This window comes from Strix uralensis, chromosome 12 (assembly GCF_047716275.1).
Source record: "Strix uralensis isolate ZFMK-TIS-50842 chromosome 12, bStrUra1, whole genome shotgun sequence".
Lineage (NCBI taxonomy): Eukaryota > Metazoa > Chordata > Aves > Strigiformes > Strigidae > Strix > Strix uralensis.
The window spans coordinates 21,671,977-21,690,202 of NC_133983.1; the positions used below are offsets into that span (position 1 = coordinate 21,671,977).

At 42.7% G+C, this 18,226-nt stretch overlaps 1 protein-coding gene across 1 annotated transcript; it reads left to right on the forward strand.

Annotated features, from left to right (window-relative positions):
- Positions 1–2,725: 2,725 nt before the first annotated feature.
- LOC141948678 (uncharacterized) lies at positions 2,726–13,902 on the forward strand. Its single transcript, XM_074881432.1, has 11 exons — positions 2,726–3,307; positions 5,470–5,604; positions 6,838–6,962; positions 7,236–7,304; positions 7,800–7,913; positions 8,747–8,862; positions 9,176–9,231; positions 10,733–10,785; positions 11,438–11,565; positions 12,115–12,271; positions 13,385–13,902. Exons 1-11 carry the CDS (start codon positions 3,110–3,112, stop codon positions 13,485–13,487), a joined length of 1,254 nt encoding a protein of 417 aa, XP_074737533.1. The 5' UTR covers positions 2,726–3,109; the 3' UTR covers positions 13,488–13,902.
- Positions 13,903–18,226: the final 4,324 nt, after the last annotated feature.

Here is an 18,226-nt window from a genome sequence, read left to right on the forward strand (position 1 = left end):
AGTTTTGCAATCGATTTCGGTGGAACTGATGTTTTTAAATAACTTGTCACCACGGTGTAACTAGTGCGTTTGTCCACTGGATGGTGCATCGCTTATTTCTGCAGCCCTGGGGCAGCCTAAACAGTGTTAATTGGCGAACAGCGTATCCCCAGATGCAAATGCAGGGTGAAAAGGTGTATTGACAAGGCAGTTATTTGTCAATTTTTTAAAGAAACATCACATATAATGATACGTAACCTAAATATAGGCGGAAACCAGGGAATTCCCAGATCTAAGCTTGAAGTACAGGCGTGTCTGGGTCTCATACTACAGATGTGTGTGGCTATTATTTCTGGACGTAGTTCTGAAAATCCAGTTTCATTTGCAGCTCTCTGAGGAGGAGAAGCCATGGTGCATTTGTTTTTCTCTTGGCTTTGATTTCTGCTCAAACACTGCTAGAGAGACTGGATAGCTTTGCACAGCAAACACGGTGCTTGCTGCAGTGCAAAGATCTTGAGAACCAGTTTGGACCTCAAGGCTACACTTAATCTGATTTTGCAGGCCCTTGATTTCTGAGGGTGCCAAAATATTTTTTCTGATGGAACATAGTCCTAACATACCCATTTCCTTTGCCAGGCAGCTGGATTTAAGAGAGACAATGCTGTTTGAAGTGTTCACTACGCAATGAGAAGTTTGATGGTCAATATTGCAGATGCTTAAGAGCAAGTTAGCAAATTTATGCTAACCAGAAATTCTTAAATTCAGCTTGCTTTGTTCTCTGCATTTCTAGCGCTGTGTATCAGTTGCAGGTTCCTTATTTCCTCCTGAAGTTAAAAACAAAATCAGTTGAATATTTTCCTCCCCACATTTTTGCTAAGCGTGTGGAGCAGATCTTAGACTTGCTTTAATATGGACAGCATTGGTTTTGCCATGCTAAAAACATTACCAGACATGTCAAGACTTTGGTTCTTCGAGTTCTGCTGGTTTGGAACCCATTTCCACAGCCAACAATATTGCCAAGATAAATTGTTTGCCAGAGATAACTTCAAGTCCTCAAACAAATTACCTAAGAAATGTTGAAACATAATGCTGCACGAAGCAAATTGTTTCCATGCTTCCTGTCCTCGTAGGAAGGAACAGAGCTTATCTCTGGTACAGATTCCACAGAGACAGCCACAACACCTTCACTGATGTGTTGTTTAGGCGATGGAAGTTTTTGAATACTTCACATATCAGAGGAACATATGAAATATTCATGCCCCACTTATCCTCCCCTCAGAAAATCAAATACTGAAATTCAAATTATTTGTATAAGGACTCCAACAGTTTGGCAAAGGGCAGTAAAGCTGCTCGTGGGTTGCATTAGGAAAAAAAAAAAAAAAGGAAGTTTATGAGAATATGTCATCTGCCATACGCTCTTACATCTCAGGCAGACTAGAGCTGCTGAGGGTTTAATTATGCGCATGTTTGTAAAGTCCCAAAGGTTTGTCATTTGTGTGGATCTTTCCCCATTGAATATTGCTTTGTGGCAATACTGTGTTTAAATTTTAACTAAAAAGAAAAGCTGGTTTTCATAATCTATTCCCCTTGCAGCCTTTCTCTGGACTGAACTATATCCGCTGTGCTGCAGGTGCAGGGTGATAACATTGTGACACATCTCCTATTTTTAGACCATTTTCAGTCCCTCCACGACACAATCTGAAGCAAGAAAACAACCTATTATCTGTCTGGCACTCTGCCTACTCTGTGTGGTTAACTTTAAGATGTACTTCTTGAATATTAACTGAAGAAATGGCAATTTACAGAAATAAATTTCTGAACCTCATTGTCTTAATCTCTGGCGCCTTCTGCTTTTTAGTTCCTGCCCTTCTACTTTTGATTTGATGTGGTCCATGGATAGCAATAAAGCAATACAGAACAGTTGTGCCCAGTCTCAGAAAAGGGGAACTGTGTAAAAATAAGGAAGCTTTTAAAGAAGGTAAAAGGAACATCTAAGACACTAAAAGCTTTTGAAGGACATGATCATAGGGGCAGAGTACGTGCACATCAGTACCAGAATAGACTAGATAAAGGGCAAAAAGAAGCAGCAGAGCTAAGAAGGTTATTAAAAATGAGTTGCATTCAGAGAAGAAAATCGAAAGAACCATAAGCACTGATCCGTTAAACACAAACCACAGCAGAGGTAGTTGTAAAACCAAACTGAGGGACAACTGAGACGAGGCATAAAGATGTTCAATAAATGCTTTTTCAAGTAATAGAATGTCCACTGGGAAGTCTGCAGAGCTAACAGCGAGTCAAAACACTCCAAAGACAAAAGAAAGCACAGCTTCTGAGAGCCCAAAGCGAGATCAGCTACGCTTCAACCACTCCTGAGAGGCTGGGTTTGGTTTAGCGTAGGGAAATGAGACTGATGCTTGCTAATTGCAAAAGGAATAAAAAGTTCTATTGTGCAGCCAGCCAAAAGCCTTCAAAAATGAGGCTTCTACAAGTGGTACCTACAAGAGACGCTGACGGGATGCCCACTGCGAATTTTTTTGTGTGTGCCTTGGGTGAAATGGGCTGCCAAGCCTCTTCCCTGCCCGTTGGCTGGAGCTGGCAGCGGGGGCAAGCGAAGGACCCACTTGCGCTGAGAACCCAATAAACCAGGGTCAGAAATCATCAGCGCGAGCTGCGATCCCAATCAAAGACCTGGGCGCATCCACAACCTGCAGCCTCGGGAAAGAGCCGCCGAAGTCGCCCTCACACCCCGCGATAGCCCCAGGGGGGAGACCCCAAACCCACCTCTCCTGCACCACACCACTTAACCCGCAGGATTTCCTAGAAACTTGGCTGTGCCCTTCCAGGGGAACTGCCTGAGCTTCCCTTTGAGCGCTTCCATACAGCCGGGCGAAACGCGCGCGGAGACCACGTTTCTCAGGAGAAAAGTTTAAAAAAAAAAAAAAATTAAAAAACAATAAAAGGAGTAAATGCAACTTCCCAGAGTGACCTCAGCGCGCCGACAGCCGGGACAAGCCTCTCGCGGAAATGACCGCGACCGGCCCCGGGACACCGCGGGGAGCGGCCCCCAGGCGGGGTTTGGCACCGCTCCGCGCCGCTCCGCGCCCCGCTGCGCACCCCGCTCCGCGCCGGCATGGCGGGGCTGCTGGCGCTGCTGGCGCTGCTGGCGCTGCTCGGGGCGCGGCGGGCGGCCCCCCCCGGCGCTTGGGCCCCGCTGAAGCGCTGGGCCCTGGGCTGCCTCCTGCTCTTCCACGGCGCCTGGAGGCAGCGGGCGGCCGGCGGAGGTCCCGCCGAGCCCCGGCGGCCGCGCCCGCTCCGCCCTGACCCCCACGTGAGTGTCCCAACGCCCCCCCCGCCCCCCCCCCCCCCCCAAGCCTGGAGCCCCCTTCCCCTGGACCCCCTTCCGCCATCTTCCTGTGCCCCCGGGACCCCTCTGTGCCCCCAGCACCGCCCTGTGCCCCGGGACCCCATCCCTAGCATCCCCACCCCCCGATCCCCGGAACTCCCATCCCCTGGGACCCACACCACCTCCATCTGCAGAACCCGCATCCCTCAGGGACCTGCACCCCAGCACCCTGCATCCCCCTGGGACCTGCATCCCTCAGGTACCCCCATCCCCTGCGTCCTGGTGCCTGGCACCCCCCACCCCCCATCCCCTGACGCCTCAGGACCCCCATCCTTTCCCCTCCCCTTCAACACATCCCAGAGAGGGCAGGTTGGGGATGTCACCTTGGCTGTCCCTCGCAGGGAGAAGGGTTACCTCTAATCAGACCAGCTGATGTCGATGAGAAAAAGCAGACACACTATGGGACACAGAAGCCTTTTACTTTAGCACTCTTGGTGAATTGAATCTGAAGTTTCCAGGTGTACTTGTCTGCTTAATAAGTAATAAACCCTCTATCTACAACCTGTACCTTGCCCGTGTTCATGTACCATCCTGTCAGAATACCCACTGTGCCTAACAGGGAGGTTTGGGTGGGCTTTGCTGTATTTTTGGTGAGAGGAGGTAGCGGAAAGGCTGATGAGACAGGATTTCCCTCGGTTTTCCTTGCCTCATCAAGATTCGGTATGCAGATGCCAGCTGAGATTCTGGATCCTAAGTAATTTCTGTGAAAAATCAACTTCTTGCTAACATTTCCTGGAGCCTTCTGGGAATCCAAAGTCATGTTATTTAACAAATGCATTGAGGCTTCTGCTTAGCCTTTAAAAAAAGCAGCTGTTTTCTCTGGCTTCTCTTTTCTACTCATTAAGCTGCTTCTTGGAGCGTTTTGAAGTGTTTTGCCAATCTCAACCAGATTTGATAAGGCAGGAGTGACACCATCTTCCAAATCAAACTGACATCCAAGGTGGTTTGAGATACAGCCAAGGGGTCTGTGCTTTCCTCTCTGCTCCTCCAAGCAGCAACACTGGTGCAACACTTACAAGAGAGGTCTAAAAACGGATCTGGAAAATACTTCCAGAAATTATGTTTCTGAATTTTTGCATTGGCATCCAGTAAGCTCGCTCTGTGTGTATTTCCAGACTCTGCCCTGAAAATCCCCCTTTATCTGTATGCATAAGGGCTATAATAATCTGACTTCAGTATCTTTTTTGCACTTTACCATGGATAGTTTTTCAGAAGAACTTCATCCATGCCCAAAAATGCATTCATAAATCTTAATTTTCATGTTCCAGCTTGTAAGACTTCACTTTGAGTGAGTTCTGTACAAATACATGGAAATGTACATCTGAAATTGAAGTTGTGGACTTCTGTGCCTAATGGTTTTTGAGATTTGTGGTGTTAACTGGCCCTATACCAGCCCAACTGCTAATCATGTTAGTAAAGTGCTGAGTTTCCTATGATTTACTTTCCTTCTGTTCCTTTTTCCTTTTTAGTTCTATGTTTCTCCTAAGTATAAGTTGTCCTACATACAATCTGTAGCTAGATGGGGAAACAGCATGATTGTGGCTCAATTTCATCCTCACAGACACTCTTTCTGAGCACACATTTCACAAAGATTTTATTTTATTTTATTTATTTTATTTTATTTTTTATTTTATTTTATTTTTTTATTTTATTGCAAAATAATCATTCAGGATAATATTTCACCTTGGCTATCATGCAATAATTATGTTCCCTTTTCCCTCTCTAAAACTGCTTCTCATCTGCTCCCTCTCTGCTTTCTGTGTCTGCCCTGATGAGGAAACAGGCAAACAAGAAAGGAGAAACGTTTTTGTGTCACTGAACGATGTGATTATTGTACACTAGATTGACTAAATCTCATGGATCTCCGTCATTTTCTGAGCACATGGACTTTCCTGTCTCATGAATGAGGCTTCACTGCTGCTAGCAAAACTCTCTGGCTGGTCGCTGGCGTGCCTGCTATTGAATATAAAAAGTGAAAGTAAAATTTGATTCCTGAGAAGAAGCCTACGGAAAACCAAGCATTACTCACCTTCTCCCCCTCCTTTCCTGCCTCCAGCTGGAGCTGAAATCCATTTCCCTTTCCCTAGGCGCTTGATTCGGTTTACTTCACTGGCTTTGCAGAGACCAACAAGACCTTTGTGATTGCTCGTCTTGCAAAACGTCCCGATGGGATCTGTGAGATGTGGCTCTTCCTGAGGGTGGATGGAATAGGAGAGTTTGAAGTAAGTGGTGGATGTGGCATGACATTCAAGAGCAGTGCTTAGCTCCTGTCTTGAACCCATATTAGGATCTCAAGCAAAAATTAACATTCTCTGCATCTTCACCACATTAACATCAGTGCCGAGTCCAAATGCAGTGGTAGGACTGGCCAGATTACTGGTTATGTCTAATTTTTTGAGTAGGTATCTAACACTCATTTCCTTTTTCCCATAATGTGCACAAAACATAGCATATTTTCTAAAAAATGTCTTGGTAAGTCTCCCAGGAAGAATTTAAGCACTCGGTCCTTCTGATGATGTGCCACACATGGATAATAAGTTACGTTGTATGGTTATGGTTGATTTTTTCCCCTTTTTTAATGAGTGAATGCTATAAAAACCGTTGTGGAATTGCCTCTTTAAAAGAGAAAGGAAAGCTTTTAGGGAGTTCTAAATACATCTGCTTTATTCTTGCTAAAAAGAAAACAGTATTAATCATATATTTTGCCTGTGGATTTTCTTTTTTGTTAATAGCTGACTACATGGTAGAGAAGGAGGGAAGATCTGGCACAAATCCCATTGCACTCAACTACCTTTATGTTCACAAATTTATTTTGCTAAGTAGCCATGACCCGAAAAAGCAGGAGTCATCCTATTTGCAGAAAATAAAAAAAAGAGAGGACCGATGTACATTATTTTGTTTTCTAGTAATATTTAGTATAACGATACTACTTCGTGACTTTGTTACTTAGAACTGCCAGCCAAAGTCAGGACCTTCTTGGATCCTTCCCTACAGCAACAAGCATAAACTCTCTTTTAGAAAGGTGGCAGATTTAAGAAATGACATATTTTCACAAGAGCAGCTGAAGAGTTTTGGGAGCTTGTATGCACTGGAAATTTAAATCAGTTTACAGTTTCATCAAATTCAGTCTAAAAATAGATTTAACCCCAAAGCCCTGCATCAGCTTGGCTGTAAGCCTGACAGTTACTAGCCTAAGGAGCTGAGCTCTTGCAGTGACCTCCCTTCACACAAGTAATTCAGTTGTATTATCTGAAACAATAATGTATTATCTTATAACTCAGGTATTTTAGATGCAATTTTCCCTCTCTAATAATCTGATTACCAAAAATCAGGTAGAACTGAAAAGCCAATTCAAATAAATGTTCCTCCTGCAGAGGACCATCACAGCAGGAATTCACTGATGTTGCATCCTCATAATTGAATTAAGCAAATGTTTTCCCAAAATGTCTTTTTAGCACCCACAACATCCAAACATGATGGTGAGTGATGAATCTGAAGAGATTTGGAGTGGAGGAGGACTCACTATTGAATACTTAGAGCCCCAAACACGCTGGAAAATAAGTTTTGACGGATTACTCAGGTTTGCAGCACTCTATAGTTTCATTTATCTCCACTTAAGACCATGGCTTTTTGAACACTATCTGGAAATATATTTAACTGACCTGAACCAAAAACTATTTGGTAACAACAGCCTGCATTGATTTTTATGGAATGAAAATACAGCTACTACTACCTTAGCACACAATAGTGTCATTCTTCTGCAGTGTCTCCCATTGCATCCATTTTCAAACATGTAAGAAACATTTTGCTGTTTATTTAGAGTGATACAAAATTATAGTGCTTTGCCTTACAGAAAAGGGCCCTACCGACAGCAGTGGAGCGAAGAGGAAGGCGAACTCGTACCAGTTAAATTCTCTTTCCAGTAAGAGTGTTTCCCATTTGCTTTGGGGTGTATAGTGAGTTCATGGTTAGAGATATGGTTACTGTTTTCAAAAGGCTATGTTTGCAGAGTAACACATGAAGCCCTTGCCTCTGCTTTCTTTTTCCTTTTATGGACTCTGTTGATCTGATAAAAATTATTTCCTGTCAAAGTAGCACAGCATTTCTGGAGTTAAAGCTGCATTTGTACCTCTAAACAGACTACATGAGAGAAAGCAGCACATTTTTGCTTGCGGCTCTGTCTTGCCAGCTTCCCTTCCTAGGTAATCTGTTGACTCTTGCAGGCCGTTGTTGCTCATCTTGGTTTCCTTTTGTTTGCTTCCTTGAAAAGTAGTAACATTTAAAATGACAAAAATCAGAATTTTCCAATAATGGTAAAACACAAAGATTGCCACTGTCAGAGTAGCAAGTGCACAACTTGACCTAGTATGACCTGAAAGCCAATAATGTCTGTTATTTTTTCCCTCTCTTTTCCTAGTTGGGAGAACTTCACAGAAATCTTTAACTTTAGGGTCGACAGCCACCCCAGCACATTTGCACGTGCTTTTGCCCAGGAACCGTGGACCATCGAGTTCTTCCAAAGGGTCAAAAAGTGAGAGGCAAGATTAATTTCTTCTAGGGTTAATAGTAATTTTTCTACAGATCTTTTCAGGGTTTGTTGTGTGTTGTTATAGGTGATTTTAGAAGCTGGGTTTAATTTGAAGTGAGCTGATAAAGGACATGCCTCCTGTCAGGTATCTCTTGGTTTCATTACCACACCAGACCTGGCAGCCTCTAAGGAGGATCCTGCACACAGATGGTGTCTTCCTGACGTGTGAGTGGAGGGACCTGCCCACAGTTTTCATTTGCAAAACTTTGAGCATTAGCAATATTTCTTATTCTGTCTTATTTTCATTGCTAACAACCTGATTTAGGCCGCTTCTAAAGTCAATGATGCAGGTGTATCTAAGCAAAGGATCAAATATAATCATGGGAAAGGAGGGCTAAAGTTGGTGTTTTAAATACTGCAGAACCTTTGGAGAGCTGAAAATACAGCAAGAAAAATATGAGTATCAATAGTGTCTTGTCTAAATACAAGCAGAAAATACGTATACCGATAGTGTGTTGTCTTTGATGATACCTGCTGACTTCTAAGCAGCAACTGCCTGGTAGTACAGGTAGTACAGCATTTTTTCAAACAAAGGGCATTTTTATAGTCTGCCAGGGTGGGAATTTGTTGCTATAGATTAGACATTTGTTGCTATAGAGTAGACATTATGTAGCAATAACTGGGAAGTGTAGAAGTGTTTGCTAATGTGTAAAATCTGGCATAGCCATGATCCAGATGCCCTGAAATCTTTCCTTCATTTTGGGATGTAAGTTTATCAGATTGGCATTGGAGCTGCCTTGATTTTGCCTGTCGATTCACTCTTTTCTCTCTCCCAGACAAAGGGAAGAACATTTCCGACATGAGCAGTGGGGCCAGTCTGTTGGAGAAATTGAAATAAAAAATCATGACAAAACTGAACTTTCCCTCAAAGGTGTTCGGAGCCACTCTTATGGTAACAGCACCAGAAAAAATTCACTCTCTTGGCTACCTTCACTATAGCTGGTACTGGCAGGACAGTGGGACTTTGTCTTTAAAAATTGTCTTTAAAAAGATTGTCTTTAAAAATAACCAGTTTCATGACTGGGCATGAAGTTAAGACATTTCAGAGGAAGTACCGTTACTGTTTTGGGGACAGGCATGTGCTTATTATGTTGTCAATTACTGGATATTTCTTTATCCAAAGTTAATGGCAAGTCAGGTACTATTAGTTCACATTTTCCAACAATGGTGAACTTTAGGTTGGGTGATTGTGTTCTTTTTTGCAGGTATCCGGGACTGGTCTGAGATTTACCGTTATGTCATGATTTTGGCACACTTTGAAGTAGGTATTAACATGCCAATATGCTACTTAACCATGAAAATGGAGGTGTTCCTGAGCTTGTCAGTCATATTTAAATAACCAGAAATAAGGCACTGGGAGCATCCATGGTGTGCAATCAGTCAGAAGCACTAACTGGTGCCATCATTAGCACACACCAGTGTTGGGAGCAGCTCTCAGAAGCAGAGCCCCGTGTGTAAAAACTGATATTTTGCTACACTGGCTGAACCAAAAGTTGTTTTGATAACTTGAAACTGTTTGTTTTGGCTTTTAAAAGAAAAATTAGATAGGCAGCTTTACAGGACAGATTCTCAGCTGCCGCAGATACCCAGCACTCAGTGGAGTTGATGCAGTGCTGATTCACACTAATTGAGAGCCTGAGGTGTTTGAAGGCATCCTAAGCCTTCATGACAGCAGTCAGCAAATATTTCTGCCTGTGCTGAGCTCTAATTCTCTGCTTTGCCATTGTGGCTGTGCTGGAGGAGAGTCAGCGCTGTGGCTGCTGGGAGCACACAGCCTGGGGAAATGCTGAATGCTGGCCTTACAAGCTGGCATGCAACCTGAACAGATGCTCCTGAAAAGACATTTCCTTTGCCAACACAGGCATAAAGAAATCTAAACTCTCCATTATAGGGAGCATCACAGGAGTTAAGACTGAACTCAGAATAAAAGTTCTTTTCCTGAATATGTGCTGGCTGGCACAAAAACACACCTTGGAAAATCCCACATATGTGCAGATCCAGTAGCTGCTGTGATTTAACATATGCCTGTGTACCTTTTAATAAGGCTGTGCTTTTGTGCTGTGATGTGTATAATCAGGTAGTAACCTCTCCCTTTTCTTCCTAGTTATTCAGGACTCAAAATAACTGTGTCTCTTCCCCTCCTAATTAAAAGCCATCTGACTGTTTGTTAAGAAGGAATTAAAATTTATCACTGATTGAAGTTTTGAGTCCTCATACCCCAAGTGTCTGTACATATATAACATCACAGCGTAGGTTTATATTTGCCTCAGAGCAGCCCAAGTGAAGCATGAAGGGATTCAGACTTCAGGATGGAAGAGAAATGAATAAAAACATGAGATTCCAGTTCCTTCTTATTTAACACTTTTCCTGTATGCTGCTCTCGGGCATAGAATAATACAGGCTAGAAGAGATGTCTGGTCAAAGCAGGGCCAACTTTGATAGGTTGCCCAACAGTTTTGAGCATGGCTAGCTGACATCTCTGCAAGTATTGTTTCCCTCCTCCTTTTATGCCTGCTTGCTGTGGACTTTCTGTTGTCCTTAATGTCCTTAATTTGTCCTTAATGTGTTTGGTTTATATTTTTGAACTCTCATTTGCAGCCAGATTTTCATGGAAGATGTACTGAGAAGATTTAAAAGTATAAAGCTATAGCACATTGCATAACCTGAGTTATATCCAGTGTCTCCTTGGTCAAGTCAGTGTATGACCCACAGAAACGAGTCTGCACAAATTACGCTGCTTTTTCTTTGTCACTCTCTTACAGGATGGGACTGCGGCACATTTAACAGTTATTAATATGCCAGCTACCACAACTAAGTAAGTAACCGAGGAAGTTTATGCCGCTAAAAACGTATGTCTTAAAGGTGTCAGAAGTTGCTCTGCAGGATGCCTATATGCACATTCTTGCTTTGAACCTGTACAGCCCTATTTTCATCCACACCCTCTTGCTCCCCACTCCCTCTGCCCAATTTTCCATTTGCAGTTAGTCACAAGGACAGCTTTTACCTTCAATTTCTTCCCTTCCATTCAGTAACTGTTTGGCTCATGCAGCTGCCTGTCTTCCTGTCCAGATGATTTAGAGGTACAAATTGAGCACTCCCAGCTATTTAAGGAGGTTTGTCCATCTGTGGTGGGGCACTATGCAGCGAGCCCTGCCTTGCTGACCAGTGCTCTCTGCATCCGGAAGCTTAAAGACCAGCGTTCATGGCCCTGTGACCAAGTGGGACCAAGTGACCTGCCTGTCCCACCTGTCCACCACAACCCATCCTGCAAGCCTCATCTTTCCTGCATGTGTGGCTTCCCCCACTCACCATTTGCAGTATCCCACAATATAACATTTTTTATCTATTCCTGCTGCTTTCCAGGGATGAAGGCCATGCCCAGCGTTAAGCTCCCGCAGAAGGCCAATGTTCTGGTCCATTTGAGTTTTGGTTGAACTTTAAATCTGCTCCATTGCTTTCCCCTTCAGCCTCGCTGTAGGTTATGTCTTTTTCCCCGATGGGAGGAAGGCTGGCATTGAGTGGTCCAACGCCTCGCTGGCTCAGATGGCTGATGATGGTGTTATCAAGGATGAATATGGAGTCAGTTTTACTGCCGGTAAGCTATGTGTAGCCCAGCTATATCTGCCTTCAGCTTTTTGGCATGCAGCTAATTTAGTGGAGGAAAGACTATTCAGTGGAATTCCATGTGATCCTTGGAGCAAATCTGAAAGCTAAATGCGTCATCTTACACCCTGAGAAATTTACTTCTGTGCTTAAGTCATATGTGTAGTGTGTCATCGGTGAAACGCTGTGTGCCCACTGCAGGATCAGGGCCTCAGGCAGCTGTATCCGAGGGAGAGTTACAGTTTCTATCTGTGGTGACTGTTCCTTATGCTAATCCAGATAAATGATGTGTTTTTTGCTTTTTTGTGTGTCAAAACATATGTTACGAGGTGGATTCAGTTGCTCTGGAAATACGGCTTGATCAACGATTTTACTTAATTTACAAAGCAGGCAGGAAAACTATTGCTCTTTAGAAAAGCATGAGAAGAAACCATACACAAAAATAATAGATCTTGGGATTTTTTGAGATAAAATACTCAAATAAAATAAAAAAATACTACTGAAGGTTGGAGACATTCTTCCTTTTTCACTTTTATCAAAGGTGGCAAGTACTTTGATGTTGCTGCAACCCTGGATGAGCAGGCTTGCCCCGTGGTGTATAACGGCCTGACTGGAAGTGGCGTTTTCCACGAGTGCATTGCAGATTTCCGACTGAACGGCTTAACGCAAGGCTGGGGCTTGGTTGAATTTTATTACAGGTAAAATAATGACAGGCAAGAAGAGGTAAAGAATTCCCATCCTCCTATACTGACCTATGTGGCTACAGCCCAATAGATATTTGAGGCATAAATGAAGAGATTTTGTATTTGATATAAAGAAATGTTGTTCATTTAGTGCTTAATGTGGTTATTAAATTGACAAACACTCTATATATTATTTGAAAAAGAATGATTGTGCAAGAACTTCATACATGCAGACAAACCATGGGTACTTTTGCAGTTGGTTGTTATACAGGTTTATGTAGAATTTTATGTAGGTCTCCATATAGGTTTATGAGTTAGTGGATGGTCCATTCTGGAGACTGTCTTATTTAGGCAATCTGTCACATTATAAAAATAATAAGTCCTCTACTCCAAACAGCAGGCTAACCTTTTACACAGTAAAATTTGCTCACACGAGTATTTGTCAGACTAGAACGCAGAACAGATAAATGTTCAGAAAATCAATACAAGAATGCCTCTTCTAGAGGAAAGGATTATATCGACAAAGTATGTGCTTCTCAGTGAAGTGCGCTTTCTCCTGCCACATGATTGTCACAGTCTTTTACTGGAGCCTTTTTCCTATTGAGTCTTTTCTCTCATTAAAAAAAGGCAAGTTTGGTTGTTTACATTTAGTTTGCTTTTTAAAATAAACACTAATTCTTGGCTGTCAGAAGAAATACCATAGATGACTTTCAGGAAATTGAGAGCTCAGCTTCTTTGGAAAACCAGACACATTTAAAACACATAAAATAGGCCGCTAAACTGCAAAATGCCCGCTGAGTGAACTTGAAAACCGTGGCCTGTAGCTGCTGCCAGGTTCGTGCTCCACTCCCTTCACTGGCTGTCAAAACCTGCGCAGTGGAGGAAATGTCCTAGCATGGAAAATCTCAGCTAAACCCCAAACAAGGCACTTTCTGCAAGTCTGGACAGTCCTGGACATTTCTAGATCTGCCCCACGAAGGCTTAATTTGGCAATGCTGACAAAATTCCCGTAGGGTCCCATGTCATATCTGCTTCCAAATCAAAACCATGTTAGAAATTAAAGGGTGGGTGTCTGGTTCTTCCCCCTCGCCGCAGGATGCCAACTCAGCATCGCTGCTCTTCTTACAGGGATGAAGTCGCCCCGCTGGTTCCGAATTTACATCTTGGTTCAAAAGCCAAAGGACCTGACCTTTCCTCTTGGTGTCCTGTGACCGACGGCTCTCCCCTGTGAGCATTTGCAAGCTTGTCCCAGTGATATTAGCAAGCAGCAGCTTTCAAAAAAAAATTTATTCCCTGCAAAATGCACAGTTTTGAGTGTGGAACTCATTGTCACAGGATGCTGTGGAGGTTGAGGGTATAAAAGGATTTGGAGAGAAATGAGATACATTTTTAGTTGTGCAGCTCTTAGTGGTTGCTAACCATGATGGTCTGGAGGCAATTTAAAGGAAACCTCTAAACAGCTGATTGCAGGAGGAGTGCACCAGGAGGGATCACGCTACGCTCTGCCTTTTGATATTTTTCCTAAACTGCCAGCTGCTCCCCATCGTGAAGACCAGGATGCTGGGCTGTGTGGATCTCTGACCCAATTCAGCAGTTCCTCTGTTCTTTCAGATTTGTTTTTGAAATAAAAGCTCTGTCTTTCTGAACTCGCTGGTTGTTATAGTCATTAAAACAGGAGAAAAAGCTATTACAGGAAACTACACTGATTTGATTGTCTCGTCTATGACTATATGAGAGCTGAACTGGAAGAAGTAGGAGAAGGCACATCTAAATGAGGTGTCCTCTAGGAATAGCATTAAGGGACAATGAAATAAGTGGTGCAAACACATTTTTCCCTTGCCTGAAGGAAACTCAGGGTCTGGTAGTCCGGTTCAGAAAACGATCTGAATTTCTCTTCACTCACTTGAACTGAGATGCCATGTTAATCACAACATCCATGTTAGTCACTGATAGCTACTGGCCCAAGGTAGCCCGCAGTGTATTCCCTACCTAGATACATCTTGCCATTAAGTACTGAAAATTAAATACACTTACAATATGTCAAGAAAAAGTAGTTACGTGGAAGATCTGAAGGAATTAAGGAAAGATGCCTCGTTCTCTGTACCAGGCAGCAACGCCATGCAACTGCTGGGAGCATCATAATGATATGTTAAATAGTACCTCCACTCCATTTAAGAAAGTAGTAAAATCTGGGTGCATATATATATATATTTATAATCTCTGCTTAGGTTGACATTGGAGGAGACTTCAATAGACTTTAAAGACGACTTTCTCCTTTCTGACATAGTTATTACACTTATTACTATAACAGTGTTATATGCAGATTAGGGCCATGAATGTAAAATTATTCAGCCTATATATATCACGGCAATGACTGCATGTTCAAATTTGGGATGCATTACTGAACAAGGCTGGGATGATGCAAGCAACAGCCTGATATGATGTAACAAGCTGATTTTATCAGCTGTCCCTTCTGCAGCTGTGCAGTAGGGTAGAGAGATTCCTACTCCCTGATTTATAATATTGTCCCTGTTCTGCATTTGAGCCTGTGAGCTGTACCCCACCGAACACAGATTTGTGGTGTGAGTGCCATGCCCCTCCTAGCACCCCAAACCATCAGCTATATGTGTGAAGCAGACTTATGATTGCATTTCTTTTTGGATAGTCATTGATTAAGAGCTTTGGATTTTAGCTGAACTTCCATAAATACTTCTCTGGTTACAGTGGTATTAAGGAACTCATTCTTGTAAGTCTTGCACAAACTTAAAGATGTCTTAAATCTGTCTGTGTGTTGGTAGTCTCGATGCACTGAAACAGGGAGCTTCTAAATTACTTAAGACAATGGTACTTTGACAGAAGGGAAGGCCTTATGCCTCTTTTTACACATAAGAAATCAGTCAAATAGGTAATTTTAGAAAGGTTAGAAAAATAACTATGTTATACATCACAGTTTGTCCCTACTAAGTATGTGGCTTGTATTGCTATGATCTCAGGAACATCTGTTCCTTTTTTTTTCTTGAAGACTAAAACATTAACATTTAGAAGAAGGAATACAGGCACATAATCAAACAAGGTCTTTGGAGGTGTTGGAGAACGTAGACAATGAGAAAAATTGTTAATTATTATTCTGGAATGATAGTTCAAGAAATTGCTGTAAAAAAATTATCTGTCTGGGCCAAAAATTAAAATTCCATCCCATCAAGGAAGTTATTGGACTGGCTGTTTCTGACTCACAGAAACTGGGCTACAACTAGGGATGCTGTGGGGCAAATAGCAGATATCTCCCCCAAACTGTAGTTTCTGAAGTTCGTGTTTCTGCAATGGAGGAGGCAGAGGAGGATGACGTAGCCTTCATCACTCTCCTTTTGTCCTCTTTACTTGTTTCTTTTGGTACCAGTGGATGGAGAATTAGAGCACTCCTGAGTTCAGTTTGGAAAAGTTCAAGCAGGGTACAGAAAATGATTAATAAAGTTTTGAGCTGGCAGGTTTATTTGCCAGGTGATGAACTACTGGTACGGTATTTCAGCTTGAAGGACTGAAAAATTGACTGTTGGGGGTTTTCTCCCTGGATTTCAAATTAGTTTATAGTGAGCTTGTGTCCAGGACACATGGAATAACTTATTTAATTTAAAATAAATCTACCAAGCCCCACGCTTTGACCATATGAAGTGGTCCTTCTCTTGCGGCTCCTTTCTCAGTGGAAAAATCCATCTTGGGAAATGCTTCTGCAGCCCAAAAGCATTAATTTTGAGCAAAAAAGCAGTAAATGGAAGTAAGTCCTGGCCAGAAGTGAAATGTAGCATATGATCTGCTCTCATGCGGCATGAAGGGAGGCAGCTGGAGCCTTGTCGGGATGAGCTACTTTCCAGCATCTGCGTTTTGCACGTCTGGGAGGAACTGAACACCTGTAATTCCCGCTGCTGTCAATGGGCCAATGCCTGACACGGCAAAATACTTGCACAAAATACTTGCACGTCCCACTGGAGCTCACGTGCATGTTGAATTTCAAGATTCAGGCACTTTTAAAGAGGTCATTTAAAGGCTGTCAGCCCCAAACTAAGCATTTCCCATCAATCTGTCCTTGGCTACTTATGTCTAGAATGGTAAATATTTTACTAGGCTTATTTATTCTCCTTCCTTTTTGCAATCCTTCATGTATTCATAGTATAGATATAAAGGCCATTTTCAGTGACATTGTATTTCACTGGCAGAAAGAAAGGAAGAAAAAAAATCTTTTTTTCTGTTTGAATTTATGTCCTAGCTTTACAGTTGGTGAAGCAAACTGTAGCCCAGGGAGTTCTGTAATTTATCAAAAAAAATGCACTATATAGCTGAATTATCTCTGCAAAGCAACCAATTATTTCAGAAGTAGACTTTTCCCTCCATAAGAACAAGCTCAGCAGCCAAATGACTCAAAGACATTCCAGACAAAATGACTGATAACCACCCACTCCCTTCTCCCATTTACTGGAACCCCGACTGCCTCACACTCTCTCTTGTTTACCATAAAAAGCCACATCAGTCTTTCTCCAACCAAAACTGCTCTTCCCTGAACTGTGGCTTTTTTATTGGTGCTGCTCTCCTAACATACTTAGACTCAGAGCTCAGGTGCCTGAAGCAAGGCCTCCAAAGGGATCTGTTTGGGGTGGCTTTTTGTGTCCTTCCCCCCCCCCCCCCCCCCTCCATTTTGAGGTATTTTCCTTTCCTGGTTGAGACTGTAATTAGTTACAGCATTGATTTTTGCTTTTATTCAGCATAAAAAAGCTTTATTAAAAACACAGTGCAAGTGAAGTTCATTCTAATCTGGCCATAAAGTTTTATGAGGGATGTAAATCAAAGGGAGGAGTGGCAGCTAATGCTCTGGAACAGTTGAGCCTGTTCAAGCTTTCTCAATAGAGTTAAATCCCTCCAGGAGCAATTAGCTTAACAAGCTGTTTGGTCCACTTATAAATAACATCACCAATGGAGACGTCTGGAGGTGTCTGCTCTGTGCACAAGAGACTTTCCAAATATGCTTTCCAAATATGAGGTGAATGACTTTTTTTTTCTTAATCCACAGCAAGGGGGTGGAGATGCATATCTGACATGTCTCAGCAGCTTCGCTCACATATTTATCATGTTTTCCAGGAAAGATGCAGAGGGGAAAGTAGGAGTGCCATGCTCTTCTGGAGTGTCCTCCTACACTGCTTGGTAGCTGTGCATGGGACAACATGTCTTAAGTGCTGACCCCAAATGCTTTGGTCAAAGGAACTTAGAAATAGCCCTGTGCAAAATGAACCTGGCAATGGTTCATGGCTGAAGTCCTTGTCACATCTCCTGGGGCATCTGAGACTTGTGAGGGACTTTTGGTTGCTATAGGTGTTAGAAATGTGATTTGCATCGCATCTGATCTGGACATCAGGTGCCATTTGAGCAAGAAGATGTTGACAGGAGCGAGGGTCTGGGTGCCACCCATGGCTGTGCCAGCCCTGGAGGTCTGGGGCATGAGGGAAAGAAGTTTTACCTCTACAGAGTGTCTTTTCTGCTATTATTTCTCTGGAGACGCTCAACAAGGTGGAAATTTCTTTCACATGCAACCAAGTGACTTTGATTTCTGCATTCAGGGACATCTCTGGCACATCTGGGCCCCACCACCTCAACACTATGGGCTTATTTTTCCCTTCTGCTTGAGAGCTGACCTTAGTTTTCCCACCCATCCTGTTGGCTTGAAGCATCTTTTTGGTTTTGAGGATTTTTTTTAATTGTCATCTGTTTGTCTTTTCTTTTTCGAAAATATGTTGTAAATTTCTAGCCTTTGTGGTCTTATGATTATGGAGTAACCTTCTGCAGCACGTAGAGAGCTCACACCATAGAACTGGCTTTATAAAATGCTAATTACATGTTTTCAATTGCAAGGATAAATAACTGCCCATATCCCTTTAAAGTTTAACTTTTCAAAATAGGGCCGAAAGGCGCCCTTAGCCAATCTCT

Coding starts and splice junctions, on each gene's coding strand:
- LOC141948678 (XM_074881432.1), top strand. CDS start 3,110: ATGGCGGGGCTGCTGGCGCTGCTGGCGCTGCTGGCGCTGCTCGGGGCG. Junction 5,605..6,837: donor ATGGAATAGGAGAGTTTGAA/GTAAGTGGTGGA, acceptor ATGTCTTTTTAG/CACCCACAACATCCAAACAT. Junction 6,963..7,235: donor AGTTTTGACGGATTACTCAG/GTTTGCAGCACT, acceptor TTTGCCTTACAG/AAAAGGGCCCTACCGACAGC.